General features: G+C 43.1%; 1 protein-coding gene across 8 annotated transcripts in view; it reads left to right on the forward strand.

The window, feature by feature from the left end:
• TBC1D14 (TBC1 domain family member 14) overlaps positions 1-25391 on the forward strand; it is a 490570-nt gene that overhangs the window by 316208 nt on the left and 148971 nt on the right. For all 8 annotated transcript variants that reach the window (XM_069203187.1, XM_069203189.1, XM_069203206.1 and 5 more), the window contains one exon: positions 23615-23697. In XM_069203187.1, the coding sequence (XP_069059288.1) occupies positions 23615-23697 (83 nt within the window). The remainder of the gene's footprint in view (positions 1-23614; positions 23698-25391) is intronic.

Consider the following 25391-nt stretch of genomic DNA (forward strand, 5'->3'; position numbering starts at 1 on the left):
ACCCATCCATCAGCAACAGCTCCATTTAGTAATTTTTAGTTATTGTTATATTAGTGACTACTTCATGCAAAACTGAAAGGTCTGTAATGAAGGAAATATAGAGGGCAGAAGCTGGTGTGGACACGTTTAGTTGAAAATTTAAATGGAAATATGAGGTTTCTAGTCATATGGCAATGTGACAGATGGATTGTAGCAACTATTTTTAGTGAACGCGCTAGAAAGAAACACTTACTCGTTGAAAAACTAAATAGACACGATGTACATTGTACATGAGTTGCTTTATTTGTCATCCAGTACCAACCTATGGAAAATAAGGGTCCTGTTTCTAAAATGACTATCTTAAACAGCCTACAAGGTCACTGTGTCCTGGCTGCTTACCAGACCTCAAATTTCCATAAATAATGGAGGGCCTTGACAGTGCACAGCATTTTGCTAGGAGACACTTAACTCCCTCTGTCAGACACTGCGAATTGTTTCTCTTTTAAATAAGCCGCACAAGATGTCCAGATCCTGTAACATTTGATCTTTTGAATTATTTTGTGTCAGAACGGTAGATGATTGGCGAGCAGTCCGTCAGTACTCTTTCTTCCCTATAATCCTATGTCAGTGGCAGTTGTGAATTTTTATTTTTAATGTAGATTGTTTCATAAATTGATACACAGTAATTAAACCAGTCGCTTATTATACTTAGAACGGAGAGACTACTGCCAATGTGTTCAGATGGGAAACAAATGCATGTTTCCCAATATACTGGTTGTACATGTGTAAGGAAATGCCTCCTTGGCATGGTTACCCCCTGACTTTTTGCCTTTGCTGATGCCAAGTTATGATTTGAAAGTGTGCTGAGGCCTGCTAGCCAGGCCTCAGCACCAGTGTTCTTTTCCTAACCTGTACCTTTGTCTCCACTATTGGCACACCCTGGCATCCAGGTAAGTCCCTTGTAACTGGTACCCCTGGTACCAAGGGCCCTGATGCCAGGGAAGGTCTCTAAGGGCACCGTGGGGACCCCTCACTCAGCACAGACACACTGCTTGTCAGCTAGTGTGTGCTGGTGGGGAGAAAATGACTAAGTCGACATGGCACTCCCCTCAGGGTGCCATGCCAACCTCACACTGCCTATGGCATAGATAAGTCACCCCTCTAGCAGGCCTTACAGCCCTAAGGCAGGGTGCACTATACCATAGGTGAGGGCATAGGTGCATGAGCACTATGCCCCTACAGTGTCTAAGCAAAACCTTAGACATTGTAAGTGCAGGGTAGCCATAAGAGTATATGGTCTGGGAGTCTGTCATACACAAACTCCACAGCACCATAATGGCTACACTGAAAACTGGGAAGTTTGGTATCAAACTTCTCAGCACAATAAATGCACACTGATGCCAGTGTACATTTTATTGGGAAATACACCCCAGAGGGCATCTTAGAGATGCCCTCTGAAAACATACCCAACTTCCAGTGTGGGCTGACTAGTTTTACCAGCCTGCCACACTCCAGACATGTTGCTGGCCACATGGGGAGAGTGACTTTGTCACTCTGTGGCTAGTAACAAAGCCTGTACTGGGTGGAGGTGCTTCTCACCTCCCCCTGCAGGAACTGTAACACCTGGTGGTGAGCCTCAAAGGCTCACCCCCTTTGTTACTGCGCCCCAGGGCACTCCAGCTAGTGGAAATGCCCGCCCCCTCCGCCCATGGCCCCACTTTTGGCAGCAAGGCCGGAGGAGATAATGAGAAAAACAAGTAGTCACTGGCCAGTCAGGACAGCCCCTAAGGTGCCCTGAGCTGAGGTGACTCTGACTTTTAGAAATCCTCCATCTTGCACATGGAGGATTCCCCCAATAGGATTAAGGATGTGCCCCCCTCCCCTCAGGGAGGAGGCACAAAGAGGGTGTAGCCACCCTCAGGGCTAGTAGCCATTGGCTACTAACCCCCCAGACCTAAACACACCCCTAAATTGAGTATTTAGGGGCTCCCAGAACCTAGGAAACTAGATTCCTGCAACCTGAACACGAAGGACTGCTGACCTGAAAGCCCTGCAGAGAAGACGGAGACACAACAGCTTTGGCCCCAGCCCTACTGGCCTGTCTCCCCACTTCAAGAAAAACAGCGACGCATTCCCCAGGGTCAAGCGACCTCTGAAGCCTCAGAGGACTACCCTGCATCTAAAAGGACCAAGAACTCCAGAGGACAGCGGCTCTGCTCCAAAGAAGAAACAACTTTTAAGACTGCACGTTTCCCGCCGGAAGCGTGAGACTTTCCACTCTGTACCCGACGCCCCCCCGGCTCGACCTGCGGAGAAACAACACTACAGGGAGGGCTCCCCGGCGACTGCGACCCTGTGAGTAGCCAGAGTTGACCCCCTGAGCCCCCCAGCGACGCCTGCAGAGGGAATCAACAGGCTCCCCCTGACCGCGACTGCCTGCTTCTAAGAACCCGACACCTGGTAAAGACACTGCACCCGCAGCCCCCAGGACCTGAAGGATCTGACCTCCAGTGCAGAAGCGACCCCCAGGCGGCCCTCTCCCTTGCCCAGGTGGAGACCCCTGGGTCTCCCATTGGAATCCATTGCAAACCTGACGCCTGTTTGCACTCTGCACCCGGCCGCCCCCGTGCCGCTGAGGGTGTACTTTGTGTGCCAACTTGTGTTCCCCCCCCCTCCCCCCCTGGTGCCCTACAAAACCCCCCTGGTCTGCCCTCCGAAGACGCAGGTACCTACCTCCTGGCAGACTGGAACCAGGGCACCCCTTTCTCCATTGAAGCCTATGCGTTTTGGGCACCACTTTGACCTCTGCACCTGACCGGCCCTGAGCTGCTGGTGTGGTAACTTTGGGGTTGCCCTGAACCCCCAACGGTGGGCTACCTTGGACCCAACTTTGAACCCTGTAGGTGGTTTACTTACCTGCAAAACTAACAAACACTTACCTCCCCCAGGAACTGTTGAAAATTGCACTGTCTAGTTTTAAAATAGCTTATTGCCATTTTTGTGAAAACTGTACATGCTATTTTGCTGATTCAAAGTTCCTAAGTTACCGAAGTGAAATACCTTTCATTTGAAGTATTACTTGTAAATCTTGAACCTGTGGTTCTTAAAATAAACTAAGAAAATATATTTCTATACAAAAACCTATTGGCCTGGAATTGTCTTTGTGTGTGTTCCTCATTTATTGCCTGTGTGTGTACAACAAATGCTTAACACTACCCTCTGATAAGCCTACTGCTGGACCACACTACCACAAAATAGAGCATTAGAATTATCTCTTTTTTGCCACTATCTTACCTCTAAGTGGAACCCTTGGACTCTGTGCATGCTATTTCTTACTTTGAAAAAGTACATACAGAGCCAACTTCCTACAACATGATTTTGGCTTCAACCCCTCCGATGCCTCTAATGGCCTTGTCCACGCTTAATGGAAATAGCAAAGAAATAAAATAAACCACAAATCACAAAAACACAAAGTGGAGAAACTGGGTGTTTTAGACCTGGTATTATAAACCTGCAATATTAATTATCTAACATATGCCTGTGATTTATATATGGAAAAGATGTGAGCATTTGTTACATCTCTTAAATATCAACAGGGGTAACCTCCATCGTAAAACTCACATTTTTTGTGACTCATAAATTCCTACCCTGAAGACCAGTGTTCTATCACAAAATGAGGATAGATAAGCCTCCTTCTCTTCAAATATATGCCAAGGCCTTGAGATGAACAGTGACCTTTATTGCACCCCACACAAGTCCTTCACTGACAAGGCATATTTTACTAGCTTTGAGAAATCAGTAGTTTCCTTCTGATTAAAAACTTCTTAAAATGACCTTGGGTTTCCTTTGCAGAAGTGTGCACAAAGCTATATCTGCAATCGGCTTACTCAAGACAGTTGGACTGCTGAAAAGTTGTCTCAATGCCAGTTTGTCTATAAAGATTTGAAACCTGAGCTCCCCAGCACTCTATGGACTCTTTGGGAAGGAAGATGAAGTGAATAGGTGGTCAAACCCAGTAGATTTCCCTTAACCTCAGGCAGTGCAATTATTCCATCTTACTGTATGGAGTTTAGAAACGGACAGGTGTTCCTTTTCTTTGTGGCAAATTGGAACCTCCATTGAGCGATAGACACAGCATTCGTAGATAGGAACGTGATACGTCCAGGACTGGGTGCTTTGAGCGATGGGTTTATGCCTTAAAGAAGTCACATTGATTGATGAAACACGTGTCTGCTGTTAAGTAATGAATAGGACTGTTGCTGATCTGAACATATACTGCACATGTATAATAAAGACTTTTTGTTTCTGAAGCAAGAGCAATCTATGGACTCGCTATAAACTTTTATTTATATACATGTTTTGTATGTCCAATATTGAGTGCTGTGGTTTCTTGTTGATGTGGTATATTTTGATGTTTGATGTTTATTTTGATTAACGGTTAGCAGTCAGCATCTAAAATAAATCTGCAGTTGTGAAAGGTGAATAGCAGCCACTTATGTGGAGTAATAGGAGTGTCTATCAGTGAGGTACTACAAGATGGTTCAAGATCCGGTACATCAAATAGGGAGTTGAGATATTGACACTCACGCTTTACACAACATTTACTTTATTCAGACATCGGGAAAGGGAATAATTTTGTCTAGAATCTATTTTATCTGGTCAAGCCTAGAAATCATGAGTAGGTCAGAAGCTTAGCCAACAGACAGCATCTTGTACAATGCTTCGGCTTTTAGAGACCAGATTGTTTTTCTCCTTTCTTTATTAATTGTCTTTGGGTTTGTTTTGCAAAAATACCAACACAAGACTTACTGTTAGGGTAAAGTCTGACAACTGACTTACTGTCACAGTTGAGTGTTCTACACAAAGTAGTCTGTCATATAAGGGTTGTAAACAGTGAACCATTCTCGAAGGCTACTGCAGAGCTGTGGGAAGGCACACATGGAAAGTGTATAATAAACTAATGGTTGAGTGAGTGCCCAGATAAACTAGTTAAATCAACTTACGGTTACAGTTTGCTCAACATATGCATTGCTGTTTTATTTCAGAAGGTCCTGCATAGTGGTGGCGACATAGGGCTTCATGGAGTATTACTTCGCAGAATTTGTATACTGCTTCACACCCTGAGTAGTCCCCTGGCATGAAATAAATAAGTATATTAAGCAATTCTGGAGTTACATGTGTCAAGGCTGTTACTGATTTTAAACATATCCTATTTAGGCAGTGCCACAACTGCACTGGAAATGAGCTTTGACAAAGCCAGTTGGTCTCAGTTTACTAATGCTTGTCGTTTGCTAGTAATGATTTTGGCAATGCAGTGCAAGCAACGACAAAGCCAGCAGTTGTGTAAGATATCCTGGAATGTTACTTACTTCCAAAATGGCTGTAACGTTGCATGTAGGTGCAATTTGGTGTCCATCTTGGAACTATTGAAAATTAGGTTGGCCACCTTGGAGCATTCTTTTCTATACTTCCAGGATGTATAGGCACACATTGCTTCTTGATGCAACATGACTGCCATTTTGCAAGCATAGGAAAAATAAACTTCCAAGGTGTCACACCGCAGCTGTTGCCTTTACTAGTCCTCTCAGAATTGTAATGAAAACATTAGAAAACCTGATAGCTGTGGCTGGCCATCTTATGACGTTGTTTTTTTATACTTCCATCGGAACGGAGATGGAGACCCCAAGCCAAATGAGTGCTCCTTGTTGGGGAGTAGAGGGAGGGGGATAGGTGAACCGTAGATGATTGGAGGAATGATGAGGCAGAAAGTCAAGGGCAGGTGGTAAGAGAGTGCGTGCTGACAGAACGAAACACGTGCTCCCATTGAGTGTTGAATCAAAACTGCAACACAAAAAAGAAAGAAAAAGGAAGGAACTGGTGATGTGAGCAGTGGAAGAATAAATACAACCATTCAAAAACAAGTGTGACTTTTAATGCTCCAAGGGCAGGACAAACGCAAAAAAATAGGAATGAAAGCCATTGAATGAGCAGCAGGGAATTAATATAAAGAATCCACCCAGTCGCGAGCAAGGGGTAGTCCCAAAAATCTACTTTAAGCATATGTTAAAGTATTGGTTACAATGCTGCCTGCAAGAGTTTAGATCAAGTAAAATAAGGCAGCTGAGCTTACACTTGTAGGTCCATCCCGGTTAGTCTGCATCACAGCACTAATCACATTTACTTTCTCAAACGTGACGAACAATAACAATAGGTGAATAATGATACACAGATGACTCTGAGGCTCTTGTTGGGTTCTTTAAGCCGCTTGAGCAGAATGCACTCATGGTTACTTACAAACTTTGCCACTAAAGAATCGCTAAATGACGAATTGCTTAAAACTATGGTATTGGAGTAGTACATTTTAGTCAAAGGAAAAGCCCGTTCACAGCCCCAGAATAGCGGTAAAAGGCAATATTTTTAAAATCAAAAAGTTTAAAATGATAAATATTGCGACTGAAAAGCTGCATATAGTGCACTCGAACTTGGAAGATGTGAGAAATCGCTACTGTGCGACTCGAGCGCATACTTATCTACAAAAATTTTATCTAGAAGGTGTTTTTGACTCTTACCTTAAATCAGATTTCCCTCACATCTGTACTAAATTATGGTGATTGTAGACAGGTGGAAAGACTATTACATTTCCACCGCCCTGTGTACAAATTAGTTGATCTTATTGCACTCCCAAATAAAGAGTGGTGATGGATTAAGCATCGTTGCATGTGAGGGTTATCTAAGTGATATTTAAAAAAATGCTACAATCATATTAAATATTTAAACAAATAACTCATTACGTGGAGCTCTATAGGAAAGATAACCCTTTATATTTTCCATTTAGTTAAGTCGGAGACAATGTATATTGAATTAGTGTATCTACATAGTGCATTCCTTTTCCCCGCTGGGCCTAAAGAACTTTCCAAATGTTCAAGTAAATAGCTTGTCTGTAATGCTTGGTTGCTATAGTGTTGGTGTCATGCTGTTGGAGGTGTAGTCTGAAAATTGTTGCAGTAAAGTTGTAGATGTGCAAAAGTATGATGTGTAGTGGAGATGTGGATTTGCATAAACTCTCCTATAGATGACTGATCAAGATTTGCCTTCTGGGGGCCAGCTGGGTTAGTTGTGTGGGTGCTGGGGACCCGAAACATTTGACACCCCCATAAATGTTCCTCAGTAAAATGCCCACAATTCGATGAATCGGAGACTGTTAAACTTCAGTTTCATGAGACAATGTGTCTCCTAGTTAAGGAACCGCCCAGATTTTTAAAATATCATGCTACAATTAATAAATTTAAAGGACTCATTCAGTAACTGAGTTCTAGATCAGTAGAATAGTTTAGACATTCATTACAAATTTTAAGATAAGGCGATACAGAATAAGTGCCATAAAGACTCTCTCAGCAAATAGATCATTACAGAACATTGCAAAATCCAAAATTATTCCCAAGTGTGCAACAAAACCGAGGAAAAAACAGACCTCATCACTAGCAGCATCTAATGCTTTGGGAAAGTCTTCTGGCTGACCCACAAAATCGAGAGTTTTTATACATTTGTGCATATTAAATTAACAGAACAGCAGTATCACTGGTGTGAACAAAAGTGTCATTTATGTAGCAAATCAGAGAACAACTTAGTATACTGTCACATTGCCTTAGCAGCTAAGAACCATCTGACTACATGAATAATTATTCTGCTTCTTCTGTGCTAATACCACCTGGAGATGATGGAATAAACTAGATACATGGTCAACCCCATTTATTTATATGAATGAATAGGGCTCAGTGATCTAGCGGAAATACCTCAAAATGGTTTCCTAACTAGGCCTTGGAAGATTATTTGAGAACCGCATTAACACTGATAATGGAAGCAAACAAATAATGTTCTAGTTCATGGTGTGTTGCAGAAACAACACGGAGAGGGAAGGACAGGGAAAAGATCGAGGAATCCATTTTGGATAAATTGGCTGACAGGCTCTAATTGAGGCATAGTTCACAAAGGTCAGGAAAACGCACTTCTGAATGTCATAGAAAACTTGTTTTACAGAAATATGCACTATATCAATGTGTACATGTAGAATCGAGTATAAAACCATATTTTGCTCATTGTTAATAATGCACAAAACACAAATACATAGAAATTGTTCAAAGTTGATGTGAGGAACAGAGTAGTGGCCATCCAAGAATGGCAAAAGCGCAACGCAAGAACAACCAGACTATGCATCATAGTGGTTCTGTGAGTCCAATCCAGAAGCCAGCATGGCACAACACAGTAATGGGTCTGAAAGGCCAAATCAGAGGTGGATCTGTATTTACTTTACAATTCCACAAATAGTTTGTTAAATATATCAACAAACACTGCTGACTAGAGCAGGTTACAATTTGCACTGTCTATGCTTACTGCTCCTAATGTGTTTGTGGAGTTGGAGAGATGACAGTCCAAGAGCACACCATCTCTTCAGTATCTTTCCATGGCATCTGATACACTCTGGCCACCTAGATGTTGATCGCCATCAAAGGGGTGGTTCATTATATAGCTTTACATCTATATATAGAAGTCAGAAATCTGCCAGGAATGCAGCCTAACATCCAGGCTAGTTGTTCTTTACATATGGGTTGTAGTTGCAGCATAGAGGGATGCCTTGAAGTGCTTTTTGGATGCTGCCTTTTATTTGCTTGGTAGCTGTAGTGTTCTACTTATGCTCTTAAAGAAGCCATTATCGGTAGGCTTAGCATTTCAACAGAGCCATTAAACTGAGTATATGGCATACTGTGCCAAATTCAGCTTGATCTTTTTACTTTTAACACTGCATCTGCATATTTGACTTCCATACCTGGAGAAGGAACACTAATGACTGATTAACTGATCTCCTCTTTGCTATAGAAAAAGTCAGAGAACCGGCCACTCTGTAGATTTTAGTGCATGATGAATCCTACAGTGCAAGGTGGTATGTCTTCTGCTTGATCAGTGAAGACACAGTGGCTAGTGTCTTTAAGATGTGAGATCTCTACCTTCAAAAGCTGTGCTAGCGTTGGGAGGAACTTTTTCTTCCTCTGAAAAGGGGAGAATGCACCCACCAAAATTGGGTGCTCTTAAGCTCTAAACCAGGCAAGCGTGAATTTCTTGAGGTATCTTGATAGCACAGGCTCGCATATCCTTGACAATCCTCAAACAGGTCATTAGTTTGGCAGTTATTAGAACCCTGCTTCTCATCTGGCTTATAACCAGGAGGCTATGTGCCCTCAGCTTGCTCCTACAGTGGTGTGTGCATTGGCATTTGTGTTGAATCTATTTCATACTTTGAGCCCTCTACATATGTGCCATGTGGTAAGGGAGAAGGACGTTGATCCTTGGGGCATTCTACCTTTTTAATCTGTTCCAGCTGTGTGCCTTCTGTATTACAGAACAGTGTTGACTTGCCCAGTTCAGTTTTTGGCCTGCTGCGTATCCTCCAATGAACTCTACAGCATGCAATCTGTTGGAGTTGCCTCTTTTTTTACTATGCTGTTCGAGCCAAGCTCGGCTCTGCTGGCGGGGTCATAAAATGTCTCCCAAGATGTGAGGTGACCAGCAGTGGTGGCACTGGAATTACAGTCCACCTGCTCTGGCCTTTTAACCAGCAGATTTAACAAGGACAGCTCGATCCAGGTGACTCATGAAGGTCATTGTAGTTCCTTGGAATGTCACGTAGATAAGTCCTCATGAATTTACTGCTAAGGATGAAAAGTTGTCCTTTTTGAGACAATGTGCCTGGTTGCACAAGATGGTGACCGCTCTACAGGCTTTGTTATCTGGAGTGGATTTGAGACCATACCAATTACCTCCTGCTGGTCTCTGTCTGGGGAGGAGGGGGGTGGTGTCAATCTATATCCTTCGCCTTAACCCTTTCAAACTGGTCTGAACTCTACCTGCCACATCCAGGAGCCTGGAAAAACCAAGAAAATAAAATGAACGAAGGTGCACTTATCTCTAATTTGAAGTACTTTAATTTGGAAGAATGCAGAACCTTAGGTTTTCTCAGGTCTTCCCTTCTTGACCACCTAAGTTAGATAAATATTTCATGCTACAGCATTTTATTTAATAAAACTCAATTTGGGGAAGGAGTGACCAGCAAGATGGCCTTCATGATGTGTATTGCCAGAGCTCACCGGAGGCCCTAATGAAATCCTTTGTAATCCACATTATGGGGTAGTGGTTGGGAGCCGTGTGAATGCCCCTTAGCTTAAGAACAATTAACTAATATTTGCAGTTGCAGCAACACCCAGGTTTTGCCTTGGTGAAGATGTATTACGTGTAGGTGCTGGTGATGCCATGTGGAGGCGAACATGGTGGCTGAATCTCCTTATAAGCTAACAACAATCCTGGGTGGTAGTCTTTCAGGCGGACCCCCACAACTGCAGTGAGTGGAGGGGGCAGCTGAGGGGAGCAGAGTGGAACTGATGAGGGTGCTGAACAACCTTGTTGGTGGCTGTGGATTCTGGTTGATGCCATTGGGGAGAGATGTCCGTCTGGTTGCATTGGTTTCTGGCAGTAACAGCAAGTAGGGCCCAGGGAGAAAGAAGTGCAGCACTTCCTCCTGCCTAAAATAAACATTGCGGCCTGAGCTATAACACAAGTGGTAGCTGAGGGGAGATACTGGTGTGGCAAAACCCCGACTATTGGCAATATACATAGAGGCTCTACAAGATTTCATCCAAAGGAGGATCCAAAGAAGGATCGTGGATGCTCAAAGAGGTCTGGAGATCTCATGAGAAGAGACGAGAGCCGAGGATACACCACCACATGATCAAAGGCATAGAGCGACAAGCATTGGAATGGGCACAGAGAGAAGGCAGGAAAGCAACCTGTCAGACTTTACAAAATGGGGGAGGGCACTAAATAAACATTTACTAGAGAAGGCATCAGTGCACATCCTTACGAAGTCAAGATTGAGCGGAAAATATACTAGATACAATGTTTTTAGGAAGCAAGAAGGGGGGCTCTGGAAAAAAGAAATGACTCAGAAAATCTCCACTTTCTTTGAGCCCACAACTTGACCAAATATCCCAGGTCAGTCGAGGTCGCATATACATCTGAAAACTGTTATGTCCCTTACAAAAGATGCGCTACTGCAGTGCCTGTAGGATTTTTATCACAAACTCGGATATGACATTATAGGAAATCTAACAAAAAGTATGACTGAGATGAAGGCGGACCCAAGTACAGGAATAGACATCCTACTGCTAGATATAAATACTGTGGACACCAAGATCATGTTGAATAAAACCAGGATGGACTCACTGGAGAAGGAGACAAAAGAGAATAAAACCCATAAATGCGATGACTTAGAAAAAAGTCAAGAAGGATAAACATTAGAGGTGTACCAGAGGAAGCAGATGGCACAAACATTGAGGGCTTCTATCAGAGGCTCTTTGTGAATGTTTTGGGTGAGGACAATCGTGACATCATAATAAAAAGGGTCCTTAGAGTGGGCCCTATGCGAACACAGACATTTTGAGTCCCATGCATATTCTGGCTAAACTGCATAGCTTCAGGCTCAAAGAAGAAATCATAAGTGCTGCCAGGAGCAAAGACACCTTCTCTTTTCAGCAATGCACATTTGCTCTCTTCTAGATTCTCTCTGCTGATCCTATTTCAGAGTCTACAATTCAAGACAATCACAGAAAAGCTACAGAATGAATTCATCCAGTACCAATGGACTTTCTCTTTTGGATTAGCATTTGACTTCTGGGAAAGCCCTATCACTTCATGGATAAGGCAAGTCTACTCTGCTTGCAGCTAGTGGAATTTGACGGCTAGCAAAGCCACTTAAACGGAACTACACTACCACACTGGAACCTTGTTCCAAGACAAAGGCTCAAAGACGACACAAGGAAAAGTGAAAGAACAGATCTCCCAGCACAAGCTAAACAAAAAGACCTCGGAGATTGCCAGCACATTTAGGACAACCAAGACTATCTAGTATACACATGTTTACACCCGAGCCTTGTAACATTTGGAGACCGTATTCTGGGCCTCCAAATGAGCATGTAAGGGGATGTGGGAGACAATGAGGGTTGTCCTAATGAGCCAGTTTTCAGCATTTGTTAGATACTCAGAGCAACTCCCTGTGATAAGTGCTGCATGTCCATCACCAGATATGTTTTCTTGTTGTATTTGGCTTGTTCAGATACTGTTATAATGTTAAAGTTTAACTTTATGGGAAGGAAGAGGGGAGGACACAGATTATATGAGAGCAAAAAGCACAAACATAGGGGACACAACTTCTAGACATACAAAGTTATAGTTCCTCAAATTAATATTCACGAAAAAATGACATTAAGAATTGGGTTGTTAAATGTGTAAGGGCTCAGTTCACCTCTCAAAAGGGCTAAATTGTGGCAGAAGTTGCAGAAGAACAAGACAGTTTTGTAGCCATCCAGGTAACCTACTTCACAAAACATAATGCACAATGTATATGTGTATGTATATATATATATATATATATATATATATATGTATATATATATATATATATTTTTTTTTTTTAATCAATTTTCTTCACCCACTAGGACAAGAAGTCAAGATGCAAGACGGACAGTTTCAAAATATATTGAAAGAAAATTGGTCTTCCCAAAAATTGGAGGAAGACCAATTTTCTTTCAATATATTTTGAAACTGTCCGTCTTGCGTCTTGACTTCTTGTCCTAGTGGATGAATAAAATTGATTAAATATTAATGGGATTCCCGATCCCATATCAAGACCGGCGTGTGTGAGCCTCGATAAGTCGGGGTTCTTTTGATGAATATATAATGATATATATGATATATATATATCGGCGTTCCCCGCATTTACTAAAACCAAGTACAATGGCATGGTCTACTCCTTCAGAAGGTCCTTAGGCTTGATATGATAGGCCGTTCCCACAAAATTGATAAAGAGGGCAGTTATATATTATAGTCTTGGGACATATCTATTCAACAAGAGACCCTATTCTCAAGGGAGACTTTAAATCTGTGTGGCAGCCGGAGGTTAATAGACCCATGAGAGAAGCTTCAAATCCAGAGATTTACTTTAAGAAATCAAATGAATCCCAGAGAAATTTAGGCTTGAGGGCAGGAACACCACCCTTGGCAAAAAGATGACATCTACTTCTCACATGTAGACAAATCTTATTCCAGAATCAATTATATTCTCATGAGTAATGTTGGAGGACGCAAGATTCATTAAAACACATTTTCAGATCATGCCCCTAGCAGAGTGTTAGTCTAGTGTAATGACCACACAACACACACTGGATATTCTACCCAGCGGTGATCAGGGACCCAGGTCTGAAGCAGGAATTGAAAGAACAAAGTATTGAACACTTCCAAACGAACACCCCAGAAGACACCAGCTGGACATGTGCAAAAGATGCCTTCCAGGCAGTCATACGAAGAAAATGCATAGGAACATTAGATATTATAAAGAAGCTTAGATGAGTGGAGTTGGGTCTGTTAGATGCACTTTAGACAGATGATCTCTTTACTGGTGAAATTAAACACAATAATAATGGGTGGAATTACCTTAATGAGACAGAAGAAATCCTCCTACAATCGTGATAATAAAGCAGGCGTGAAATTGGCCTGACAACTACGAAAAAAACCTGATGCAAACTATATTGAGGATATCACTTCCTGTGATCCAGTTGCTTAAACTTGAAGTCTGCTGAACAAAGGAAGGAATTTTAGATGCCTTTTACAGAGAATGTATTTAAGGAGGCAGTTAGGTTCCTCAAACTGCATAAAGCTTCTGGGCCTGATGGCTTGACCACCATTTTCTACAAAGCATTTATAAACACACTAGTGCTGCACGTGGTAGTTCTCTTTAATCACAGAAAGGAGCAATAACACCAACTATGTCAGAGACCATGAGGCTTCCATGGATAGGATAACATAGGTATCTCCAATGTAGGAGACTTACTGGTGGGAGGAGATCTTATAGCCTTTCCATTGCTTCAACAAGAATACCAACTTCTAGACACGCAATACTTTAAGTATTTTCAACTGCAACATGCATGGAGAGCGGGAGCAATTGAGTGACCACCCCGTAATACTGGCCCTTAGAAGGCAGACTGCTGATGGGAGAAAAACCTGAAAAAGCAGTGTTGACCGTATATAAAACTCTCAATAACAATATGCCTGACACCCTACAAAAACATAGGTGCAACTGGGAAGCAGATGTGGGTGAATTGGAGGAGCTAGATTGGGAAGCTGCGCTCATGTTTCCTAGAGAAGTGGCAATTAAGGCCAGGCTTCGACTCATCCAGTTCAATATACTTCACTGAATTTATTATGTTAGAGTACGCAGCCATAGGATGGGACGAGCTGCCTCTCCCCACTGCCTGCGCTGTCACACCCTTTGGAATTGCCCGGTGGTGCATTCATACTGGCGCATACTACTGGCTGAGCTGGGGAAGATACTTGAGACAGTAATCCCAGAAGACCCCAAATATGTTTTATTAATTATACCCAACAACATTGATCTACCTTGCATGAAACTACTGTTATGTAACTTTGGCTTGGTAATAGCAAAGAGAGACGGCCGAAATACTGGGGGGCACCTGGGATACCAACCCTGGTGCAATGGATGCGGTGTATGGATTTACATATGACAGCGGAAAGAGTGGTCTATGACAGCAGAGGTTTCCCACTTAAATTACAGAAAATATGGTGCGCCTGGATCAATTAGACCTTAACCCAAGAACAGTTTCTAACTCTCAACAAGATGACTAATGTGTAATGCTAAGCAAAATGTAAGCTTAAGTGTTATCCAATTGATATCGCTATCCTCCACACGATTATTAGTTGCTGAATGGTTTTCCATGCTCTCCATGCTTCAGTGTTGGAATGCTGTACAAGAAACAAAACTTTTGTTGTTTCTTTTCAAAAATGTAATAAACAAATTTATTTAAAAAAAAAAAACTGTCAGACACACATTTCTCTGATTAAAAAAAAAAAAAAAAAAAGGTAAAATCAGCCACAATGCAAAAGTTGCACTCCTTAACTTGGACACTAAACTGTTTGCAAAGAAACAGGCAGAGACTAGAACCCCTGTTGCCCTCGCCTATACATCCTTTCCAATCTGGGTTTATCTTGGGTATGTAAACCCATGATAATATACAGAGGATAGTCCATCTGGTTGAGAAGGTGTAAAATAAAGTGATTCCAGTGCTGCTTCTAACTTTTAATGCAGGAAAACCGTTCAACCAGGACAACTGTGGCTTTCTGGTGAAGACCTTAAGACACTTTGGATTTAGCCCCACCGTTCATTAAGATGATAGTGGTGGGATATGGATCGCTTACTTCTCAAATTAAAGCAAATGTAACTATTACAGCATCTGGTATTGAGCAGAGAGACCAGGCAAGGTTGTCTGCTCTCGCCACTGCTCTTTGCTTAGTATACAGCTTATGAGGAAATGAAAGGCTGCCCACTATGAACACAAGATAACTCTTTTTACGGATAATGTCCCGTTATCAGTGACCTCACTGGAGACCCTCCTATCTCACCTTCAGCAGCAGCTCAAACAGTTTGAAGAGGTATGTAGCTTCAAAATAATACAGATAAATTAGAAATCTTTAATCTTTCCCTGCCTCAAGAGGTGATTTCTGTAATAACATACACTATTTCACTGGATGAGTGCTTCCATAAAATACTGAGAAATATACATCACCTCTGACCCAGCCAGTCTCTACAGATCCTACAATCTACAGCAAATTAACATATTGAGGGATGATCTACTCTTTCTTGACTGAGATTTGTTTTGTAGACCTAAATAAATTGATACTGCAGTTTATCCAATAAGTTAGAAGGCAACAACTGGCATATCACATTCTGAGGAACCCAAAATAAAATGGAGACCTCTCCCTTCTGGATTCCCTTGTGTGTTACAAGGCTGCTGTAACTAGAGGGATTGCAGACTTGTTCCTGTGGGCCATGGATAAACACTGAGTCAGCATAGATACCGTAGCTGTTGGGAGGACCACCTGGGATTTTATCTTAAGGCCGGAACCGGATAAGCCCCCAAATGCCTACCTAAGCATCCCAACCCGCACCACATTTGAAATTTGGGTTGGTCTAGCCTGGGGGAACACAATAGTGACCTTCCCTTCACCTCATACATTTTAGCCCAGACATCATGCGGACCCTGTGCCCTGGCCCATTCGAGAAGTGGCTGTAGGTAGAGTACCTCACCATATCAGGCATGCTTGAGGGGCAGGTAATCCTGTCATTTCAGGCCTGTAAATAAGTTTCACAAAATGTAGAGAGAGATTTTCCACTACATCCAGCTATGCCAGTGGGTGATGCACCCCGTTTAAAACTTGCAGCCATTCAAGATTGAAATGATATTAAGGCCAGAGGCTGCATCACTGCTTTATACAGTATGCTGCAATGTACTAGAAGGCCATCGTCATACCCAGCACAAATGCGATAAGCGGGAATACTGGGAAGAGATAGTAAGGAGAAGGCCTAGGATACTCTATAGAGGGATCTAAATAAGATATAGTGGGACTTACCCCACATTAGGCCATACTGGAACAAGCTGAAACATATTTGAGGCTTCTTGATTCCTTGTGAAGTATAATCAGTACTGCTAGGTTTGAGAGCTTGTCTACTAAACCATCAAACGAAAGCAGGTAGGATAGTACTTTGAAGCTGCCTGGAGCATCCAAGGTTGCACTAGTGGCATACTTGAAGGAAAATGTGCTTTATCTTTAGCTCATTGTTAATTGAGGCTGTGCAACCTTTTAGCAGTGGAGAGTTTCATGTGCCCTATCGCCAGACTGTAAAGACCATTTGACTATTCATGGATTACTGGCTACCTGCCCTTCTAGATTACCGACCCTGAATGTGTTCCTGTATTAGCCCAGTGAACGTTGACACTTGTCAAGAGTAAAATACATTAAAAAAAAACTTGTATGATGCAGTATCTTATCATAAGGAATCAGACCTGAAAACATTCTTATACTCACTAAGGACGTGTCCTACTCAGAGGTGTTCCCTGAGCCCTCTGCTTGGGAAATGGAGGGTGGGGTTGGAGGGTAGAGTTGCAAATTACAGAACAAGGAAAGTAACACAGAATTAAAGCGTGATTTAGAACTGCAGCCATCGGTATCAGACTTGGCATGTCAAGTTTGATCACTCATCACGAAGGTTCAAGAGCTGGAGGCTAGGGCACAAGGCTCCGAAAGACGGTCCTGTCACAATTATTTATCCATAGTGTGCTTTCCAGAAGAAAGTGAAGGGGCGCACCCTGTAGCATTCTTTGAGAAGTGGCTGGTGCAGGTGTTAGCCCCAGACAAACTGTCTCTACATTTCATAGTGGAATGCGTCCAGCGTGTCCCGTTGTGGCGACCACCAACAGGGCGCCTCCCAGATCTGTGGTGGCACGAATTAATAACTTTAGAGCCAAGGAGGTCCTGCTACAGGAGTCACGCACAGGAGCTCCACTGTGCTATGAGAATGCTTGTATCTTTATTTTCCCAGATTATACATTATCTGTGCAACGCCGCAAAGCTTTCTTTTTAGGGGTCAAGCGACAGGTCGGACTGACCTAATCATTGCTCTTCCTAGCTAAGCTTAAAGTAATGGTAGGTGGCAGGGGCTACTTCTTTACAGAGCCAGCAGATGCATGGGACTGGGCAGAGCAGCACCGCTATGAATCCTCTGCTCCATCATCACCTTTGCGGTGATCATGCTTGGCACAGCGTAAGCTTTGACCTAGGCATATGGCCTGGCAGACCCTGGACACCTCAACTCTGGGAGCACCGACCCCAGAACAAGCAAGAGAAGATCAGACGCATGCCTTGTCTGCCGCAAGCGCACTGTGGATGAACTCGAGGCCCTCAATTGGTCCAGAGTCCAGAAATTAGAACCTCAGACACAGAGCCACTTCATTCCTCAAGGAGAAAGTCCTTGACGATACTCCTCTAGGTAAGATCACAGACTGCAGACAGCTGGATGTGATGGATGGTCAGAGACCCGATATGATCTTTTAACCTGAAGGTGCCTACAGAGAGGAGAGCTCGGAGTGGGCTTGATGCTGATACTCTTCATTAATGTTTTGCTCCCGGTAAACATCGAGAAGAAAGGAGTATCGCACACCAGTATACTATCATTGAGCCATGATGCCAGCTGAAACTGACCCAGGCTGTTATGAGGTTGGCTTCCCCTTTGCCCTGCCCCTGGGCATTGTACGTACTACGTAATGTTAGGAGAACCAAACATATGGAATTGTTTGTTCACTGTTTGAGTGACCTTACTTTATGCGCTGGCCCTGGGATGGGAGGTGAGTGTTTTGCAGTTTGTGAAGTCATGCACAGTATACTGTTTAGTTTTCTCCCAAGTTGCTCCATGCCAGAATTGGTATGTGGGATTGATCACGCACATTACCACTAGCTTCTGTGTTTGTCTTACGCCAGTTCTAAATAATGGTAAGAGTTAACATATTGTCATGGAATGTCCGTGGGATGGGCATGGTGCGCAAGCAAACATGCGGTGCAACAGTACATTAAAAGGAGGGGAACGCAGATAGTGTTACTTCAGGAGACACACATCACGGTGGCGAGGGCACTAGGTTACAGAAACCCTGGCAAGGTCAATGTTACTGCACTACTTACTTTGGCTTCGCTAGGGGAACTCTCATGTGTCAGGGTGGGAGTCCACTTTCGCCATGTGTCAGTAGAGATAGACCCTAAGGGCCGCATTGCACTAGTTGTGGGCCATTACATGGCAGGCCTATCCTACTGGGGAGTATATACACACTTACCACAGCACAACCAGCCTTTTTGTCCCACCTTTTAAGAGGTGCTCACATAGTGGGCACACATACCGTGGATAATCGGAGGAGACTTCAGTTGTGTGCAAGACACCGACTTAGACCACTCCCATCCCCCACTGCCAGCCTCCCCGATGGTAACGGCTTCGGGGCACCTGTCTCAGTGGGTTGCGCATTGGCTGTTAATTGACTGCTGGCGATTGCTCGTCCCAACTGTCCACAGATACTCCTATTATTTGACCCCACATGATTTGCAGATGAGATTGGACACTCTGCAACCCAATTACAAGACTGCAGACAATGGACATGGAATACCTGGGGAAAACATTTTCCGGTCACAGCCCCTTACAGGTACAGTTTGAGTGGGTAGCAACATGCCCCCGGTCCCTACTTGGTGCCTGCAGCCCACGCTTATTGAAAACCAAGCCTTTCGAGACCCCACTAGATCACCAAACGTCACACTATTTTATGGAAAACTGCGGCATGGCCTTCTATATATCCATAGACTGGGGGGGCGCTGTAAGTAGTGCTCAGGGGATACTACATATGAACGATGGTGGGAGCCAGAGCAAGCCTACAGAAGGGCTTAGTACACATTGAACAGATCTTAGGAGCGTTGGAGAGGGCGACCCATATGGATCAAACACGGACTGACATAACCGAAGCTGTGAACCGACATGCACAGCTTAAAGAGCAACTACGCTGCCCAGATTTCAGGGCATATCAGGTGAAAATGCATGCAGAAGGGGATAAAGCAGGTTGTTTATTAGTATGGCGTCTATGAGGTGCCCAAACTCCTTTATCCATCGTCGCGATACAGCTGTTCCCCATACATGTAGTTATTGTTCAAGACGACATACACATAGTGTTCACCAATGACTGCTCATCTCTCTACAATCTGCCACCTATGAGTCGCCTGGAGGCCATCCATGACTTTCTGAATGAGATTGATCTACCCTCCCTGGACCCCGGGGCTAGGGAGGAAATCAACATACCTGTTGATTTACAGGAGATAAGAGCAGCAGTACACTTAGCACTGCAATACAGAAGACCCCAGGACTTATTGGGCTCCCAGTCGAGTTCTATAAGGCATACGAATCTCTGCTGGCTCACAAACTGCTGGAGATATATCAGCCTGCTCTAACGGAGGGCCGCCCTCATTAAGAGAATTCCTGTTGGTGGCCCTCCCCAAACCTGGCATAGACCCTCAAGAATTAACCTCGTATCACCCACTATCTATGCTGGGGTCAGATTACAAGATTCTAAGTAAAGTCATAGCAGGTTGTTTATATGAATTTATGTTGCGATTGGTCCATACTGACGAAAATGATTTCATATGGTTCATACTGACGAAAATGACTTCATACCTGGATGGTCCACCACTCGATATTCGCCACCTACATAGGGTGATGGAACTCTGTTCAGTGGCCATTTGCGGCACTCATGGTGCTGGACTTGGAGAAAGCCTTTGATACCATATACTGAGGTTATTTATTCTTGGTACTGACTATGATGGGTATCGCAGGCGGACTGTATAGACTTATCCGATTAGCACCAGAGTTAAAATCAGTCCCTGTGTATCGCAATCCTTTCTAGTAAATAGGTGCATGCGACAAAGTTGTCTGCTGTCCCTGTTGCTTTTCGCCCTGGCGATGGAACCACCTGTGCAGCGGCTCCGCTGGAGCAGCCAAAACTTAGGCATCAAGTTGAACAAAGAGATGCATGTCGCTTTGTTATATGCAGACGGCATTCTGATTTACATCTGTGATATTCGAGATGGTATAACTGACATTTATAACATATTACAAGCCTTCCAGGAAGCCTCAGACTTAAGAGTAAATTGGACAAAGTCCTGCCTGTATTCCCTTAACCCACACTCTCCTCCACAGCAGTTCATAGTGGACTAACAACACATTCTTGCAGAGCTGCACAAATTTAGATACTTAAGGATACACATATACCATGAGGCACAAGATCTGATAGACTGAAACCTCACTAAAGCCCTTGCATCATTGTGCCCCCCAGATGGCTTTTTGGAGTACGTTACCGCTTACGGTATAGGGTAGGGTGTCCCTATAAAAAACATGGTGATGTTCCCTCTCCTATTGTACTACTTTCAAAATCTCCTGGTACACATCCCCAGATCCACATTTTGCACGCCACATTCCTCCCTGGGTGACTTTATATGGAACAAGAGGAGACGGCGAATGGCGCTTTCCAAGCTACAGCTACCCGTGGATAAAGGGTGCTTGGGACCCCCAAATTTGGACCACTATTACTTAGCAGCACAAGTACAATGTCCTGCCCCTGGCTTGCGGGACGCCTTCCAGAGAAATTAAGAATGCCCACCCCTGAGCAGGCACGGAGTGTGATTCGCCAATCTTTTGTCATGCACGGACAACTTCCACAAGACCCCAGTAGACTACTGAAGATCACCTTAACCAGTTTCCACCACAGCCTCAGGTTAATGCCGCAAGTTGCTCCGTATTCTCCTGAAATGCCCATATGTTCTATTATCCCATTCACTGACATTATAGAGAGAGACGGGATGGCAGCATGGGAGGTTGAAGGAGTAGATACCGTAGAAGCCTTCTTTCAGGAAGGACTGCTCATGACCTACAGTAGCTTACAGGACGAGAACGGACTACCAGCAGGTCACTTTCTAGCTTATGGTCACCTAGTGGCAGAACTGGGCAGGTTGTGACATATCACAGATAAAGAACCCAATCGGCATCCACTTGCACATGCCTGCACATCCGTGGCGGAGGCCGCAAACGCATCATGTGGTTTGCCCGAGCCCAAACATACACTACACGAGACCCATTAGCAGAAGTTCGCTCCGATTGGGAAGCAGACATAGGGAGAACATATGCAAAAAAGTGGGACTGAGCAATTTTATACCCTAGAAAACAGTCTAGAAATGCCAAATTTCAATACATGGAGCATAACATTCTACACTGAGCATATCTCACGCCTAAAACGCTACACCAGATGTTTGGCTCTGCCACCAATTGCCCATGTTGCCACTGTGCTGAGGCAGACATGATACACATGTTTTAGCGCTGTCCAGCAGCCACTGGGTTGTGATCGCTGTTTCGGAAGCACTGATGGAGGTGACTGGTCGTCCAAATTTCTGTACAATAGATAGCTTGTTACTAGGATTATTCAAATGCTCGCCTGCTGCTCGATTGCAATAGCTGTGAATCGCTTTATTGACTTGGCAGAACTAATGGTTCACAGACTCCTTGCCATGAATTGGAAAGCTCAGGTATTGCCAGATGTTAGGCATTGGTGCACGGCAATGCTAAAGTGGGGTAGAGCACAGGCAGTGGCACTGTGGTGCGAGGAAGTTTGTGGTTTGTGCCTACTTCCCATAGCAGGTGATTGCGAAACACTATTGCAGGCCCTCCACATCGCATACCTGTGTTCAATCAAATAGTTATTTTTTGTATGTATGATGTCAACCACACTCTGATCCCTGAAAAGCTGGGCTTGCTATCTCTGTCTGCCATCCCCACCCATGTAAGCTACAGGGACCACTCCCCCAATGCATATACAGTGTCATTCCACGAAAGACATATCATTCTACCGCCAACTGTATTGTCTCTGCGACGTGTGCAGCAACATGCTTCATACTGATAGGAGAATTGAAATTGTTCTAACAGATGCCTAATGCTGGAGGAATACCTTGTGTGTTGATACTACTGCATGACTAGTTAAGACAGTTTATCAATGTTTGGTTGTTAGATCTGAACTGAATAACTCCTGTTGTTACTATGATTCTGTAATCACAGCAGTAGAGACAAGTCCGTACATTATTCTTTATATGCATGCTACAATAATGCTATTGTAATTGCTATGCACTTTTCACTTTGAAACTCAATAAAATTCTTTAAAAATACCTTAAAGAGATGATTAAGATACTTGGTTCCTTATAAACTGCTGATGGAAATCTATTAGGTATAATGGACCTTTTAGATACTTCTGAGGCTTGTATACAGCCAATAAAGATAAATACTGCGACAAAGCTGTGTTTTTAGAGCATAAGTTATGGGCCATGTGGGATTTGTATTTTGAGGATAATGAGTTAGGTGGGTAATTACTCATCTAAAAGTGTGGTAACTGTACGAAACTAACTTCCATTAGGTAGGATGCTAGAAAAATGAATAACTTAATTCAAATAGACCTATAACAAACGGTGTGTGTAGATGATACATTGATAGAACGTCATGATAACTGGACAGTTAGTTAGGTGTTGGGTTCCTGTGCCAATTGGAATGCTGTTTCTAAAAAGATATCTAGGCAGATTATGGCCTGTTATGTGACAAATCACTATTTTTAAGATCATGCTATGGCTGCTCTGTGAGACACTTTTTTGTAACCAGCTCTATTAATTACTTTGGAGGCTGGTACCCATTTCCTCAAAGCATTAGATTGCTTCACATACCTCTTTGTACCGCATACCTAATAACAGTAACTAATGGATATTATTATTACCCATTTTAATGGTACTCCCTTTTCTCACTTCGAAAAGATAGAAAGCTGAGTTAGCCTTCCCAGGATTCAAACTTCTGACTGCTGATCACAGCGGATTCCAGCATTTGGCGTTTTGCTTATCAAACCATTTTACTTCAGTCGATATTGGATCTGAATCTCAAATATGTAGGCATCACTCAGCATTTTCCCTCAGAATACAACGCTGGGCTAAACACATCTTCAGATTCCAAGGTTTTAACTATTGTAATTAACAATCATGTCCCTATATAGCAATTGTGATGCATCATGGAGCTTCTCTTAACATACAAATAACTATCTTTGTAATGTATTTACTTTTTGTCTTTGTACAGTAACCTTCCAGCAAAGCCAGCGGAGGAGTCACAAAAACACAGACAAGAATACGAAGAAATGGTGGCTCAAGCCAAGAAAAGAGGTACACATACCCTTTTTAGCACCATATTGCTATAGAAATTGGAGAAAACCATTTGGCTAAACCCAATTTTAGAATTTGTCTGCTTAGCTTATTGAACACATATCTTTGAAATTAATATTTCACTGTATTCATTTACATTGTGACTTTATTTTATTTACTCAAAATTAAGTTCTTAATTAATCCTTGCTATATAAAGAGTAATTGTAGATGTAGATTGGTATTTATGTTCTTATGTTAAACTAATTAACCAACCTACCATGGGCAGGGCTAGGCTCACACACCTGCTGTACGCCAGGATACCCCTGCGGGTGAAAGTACACTTTAGAAACACACATAACATAAAATAGAACGATTTTTGATCTGGCTAAAGAGTCCATCATTATAGCATGGAAAAATCAAGGGTTTACCCTCATTTCTAATAATGGGACATAATAACGGTCCTCTGGAGTCCAATGGTGAAAAGTCTGCGTTGTCTTTCTCAAGCCCACAGCTAATACGTTAAGATGTTTAAAGTGGTCTCACAGGACTATTTTGCAATCAAATGAAGCCTCCAACAATGCTAAAAGGCTAAAGATTTACAACTTTATATTCAAAATGTCTTGAAGTGTCTCTAATGCAAATTGGCACTGGAGCAATATAGCCACTTAATGGATGAGGCAAGAGCCATAAGCCACTCTAGTGGAGAACAGGCGCAGGCAATCACGATGAAAAGGGGCGAGGAGAAGGTACATATAGGAGCTGCACATCCAACCTCATCTCGCACAAAGTATAGGAGGTGAAAAATACTTTTAAAGATGGCCTACTTGACTGAAAGGAATTTAAGTGTACGGAATGAATAGAATTATTGGGACTAGCTGAAAAGGCAGTCTACTGATGTCTTTGGCAGTTTGGCAGATATGAAGAGTGATGAATCCAAATCAACAGGACAACGTGTATAGGTGAAGGCGTGGAAATCACTATGCCAAATCACTATACCAAAGAGATTGAAGCATCCTGAGGAAGTGATGTCAAATCATTTTCTGGATAATACCTTTATAGAAAGACATATTCTACTACTTACTACTAGAAACCACAACGGTATGACGTGGCTAAAGAGAGTTATGATTGAAAGTAGCATGCTTAGGGCAGATGGCGTAGTTTTCCCTGTGGAAGACCAAAATTATGACGTTACAACAAGAGTACCTGCCTTTCTCAATGATGCTTGGGCAGTTCAAAAGAAGAGAGGTAATATACTGGATGAAATATAGCAGCACATAACTAGGCGGCATTACCTTACTTCCCTCCCCAGTTTACCTTACTGGCAGGTTCATAGGCTCAAATTTCAGTGCATCATACTTGCACATTTTATGCAGTTTCGATCATGCATGCCAAACCCATTTGCACCATCCCCGATATTGAATGCAAGGGGGCCTGCCTGTGACTTGCCAGGCACAAAGCCTTGCATATATTGGTTTCAAGGTCAGATTTATGAAAGTAGCGTCATATGTTTTTTCCCCAAATCTTTCAGAAAAGCAAGGACAAACAAGGGGTCTAAATCATGATACACTTACATGTAACGTGTGTTGTAGCCTAAAGCACGGATTTACATGCCTGATCCCTGTGCTGGTATGTAGACAAAGGAATTTGTTCTGAAGTGTGTGCCTCCAGTACAAATCCAAAGCTAGACAGTGCAGGGTGTACTTAGTGCTATAACG

The sequence above is a fragment of the Pleurodeles waltl genome, chromosome 1_2, assembly GCF_031143425.1.
Source record: "Pleurodeles waltl isolate 20211129_DDA chromosome 1_2, aPleWal1.hap1.20221129, whole genome shotgun sequence".
Taxonomy (NCBI): Eukaryota; Metazoa; Chordata; class Amphibia; order Caudata; family Salamandridae; genus Pleurodeles; species Pleurodeles waltl.